The 1,469-nt window shown below is 49.4% G+C and overlaps 1 protein-coding gene across 1 annotated transcript; it reads left to right on the plus strand.

Moving 5' to 3' along the window:
- The first annotated feature begins 647 nt into the window (after nucleotides 1–647).
- On the plus strand, nucleotides 648–1,133 carry LOC131680968 (uncharacterized). Its single transcript, XM_058961677.1, has one exon. The coding sequence runs from the start codon at nucleotides 648–650 to the stop codon at nucleotides 1,131–1,133; it is 486 nt and encodes a 161-aa protein (XP_058817660.1).
- The last annotated feature ends 336 nt before the right edge of the window (nucleotides 1,134–1,469 follow it).

Below are 1,469 nucleotides of genomic sequence, written 5' to 3' on the forward strand. Positions count from 1 at the left end.
GGGGCCGCACTATGAGTCGTGATGGTGAAGGTGAAGGCAGCCGTCGACGTTAAGCTGTTGGGTAAGCTGAAATTAACTTAATCTTCTCAAAACTCGATAAAACTACCTGGCCGAAACCTTACGGCGAAGAAGATGGAGCAAATACGGATTATCGGCAAGTGATTAAAGACGAGTTCGTAAATCCGTCAATGCAACTAAAATAAAAGAAAGCCTTCGTTCCGAATGGAGTACCCAACGTGGCGCTGAAAGCTTCATCTAAATACTTCTGCAGCACCATCCTGGCATATCCAGGATGGTGCTGCAGAAGTATTTGGATGAAGCTAACTTCACGGAAATATGGGAAATATAGAAGCTGGTGTTGCTGCCAAAATCAGGGAAGTCACCGGGCGATCCGGCCTCGTATAGCCCTATATTTTTGCTAAGCACACTATGAAAACTTCTGGAAAGAATCATCCTTAACAGGTTCATGAAATGCACGGAGGGCACTGTCTGAGACGAACGAAGGGCAGAAGTCATGGCGAGTCACAGCGGGCGTTCCTCAGGGCTCCATTCTAGATCCAACACTCTAGAACGGGATGTGCGAAGGGATCTTGACACTGTGGCTGTCCAGGAACGTGAAAATCGCGGACGACGTGTCACTGACGGTGATGAGTGAGACACTTGAAGAAGTAGAGGGGCCGGTGACCGAGACAATAGACGCGACAGAGAGCTGGGTAAACGGACTCTGCACAGGAAAGAAGGTTTTGTTGGTCACCAACTGCCAAGCGGTTCAGCGGATACAGATCGACGTGATTGCATCGAAGCGTGCTTTGGAACAATTGGGAGTGTCAATTGACGACTGGTTGAGCTTCAACAACCACGTGGACTACGCCTACGAAAAGTCGGCGAAGGCAACGAACTCAATGGTGAGGAACGTGCCAAACGTTAGCAGTTTGAGGTGCAGTACGAAACGTCGTCTAGCTGGTGTTTCGTCATTGATAATTCGATATGTAGTTTCGGCATGGGGTGTGGTGCTGAAAACCAAGCGGAACCGTGAAATGGTGAACAGGGCGTTCCGGCTGATGCTCGTGCAGAACAATATCGTCGTTTCACTTTGGTGGAGGATATCAAGTTCTACAATCGGAGAAACGTGAGGAAGATGATGAGAATCGATTCGATAGCGAGGTGGCAGCAGTAATGGGACAATACGGAGAAAGGAAGGAGTATCTGCCGGCTTATTCCAAACCTGTCGACGTGGGTCAACAGAAAACACGGAGAAGAGAATTTCCACGTGATATAGCTCCTGTCGGTCTACGGCTGCTTCAGGAAGTATCTTCATGGGTTCGGGCACGCAACGTCCCCGTTGTATCCGGAGTGTGAGGAGCACGTGGTCTTCGAATGTCCACGGTTCGAAGCGATACGCAGGGAGACGCTTGTAGTGGGTTGGCAGGACATCAACCCGAATAATGTCGTCTACAGAATGATAAACG

Source organism: Topomyia yanbarensis, chromosome 2 (genome assembly GCF_030247195.1).
Source record: "Topomyia yanbarensis strain Yona2022 chromosome 2, ASM3024719v1, whole genome shotgun sequence".
NCBI lineage: Eukaryota > Metazoa > Arthropoda > Insecta > Diptera > Culicidae > Topomyia > Topomyia yanbarensis.

Excerpts from the sequence above, each read along its gene's own strand:
- LOC131680968 (XM_058961677.1), top strand. The coding sequence starts at position 648 with ATGAGTGAGACACTTGAAGAAGTAGAGGGGCCGGTGACCGAGACAATA.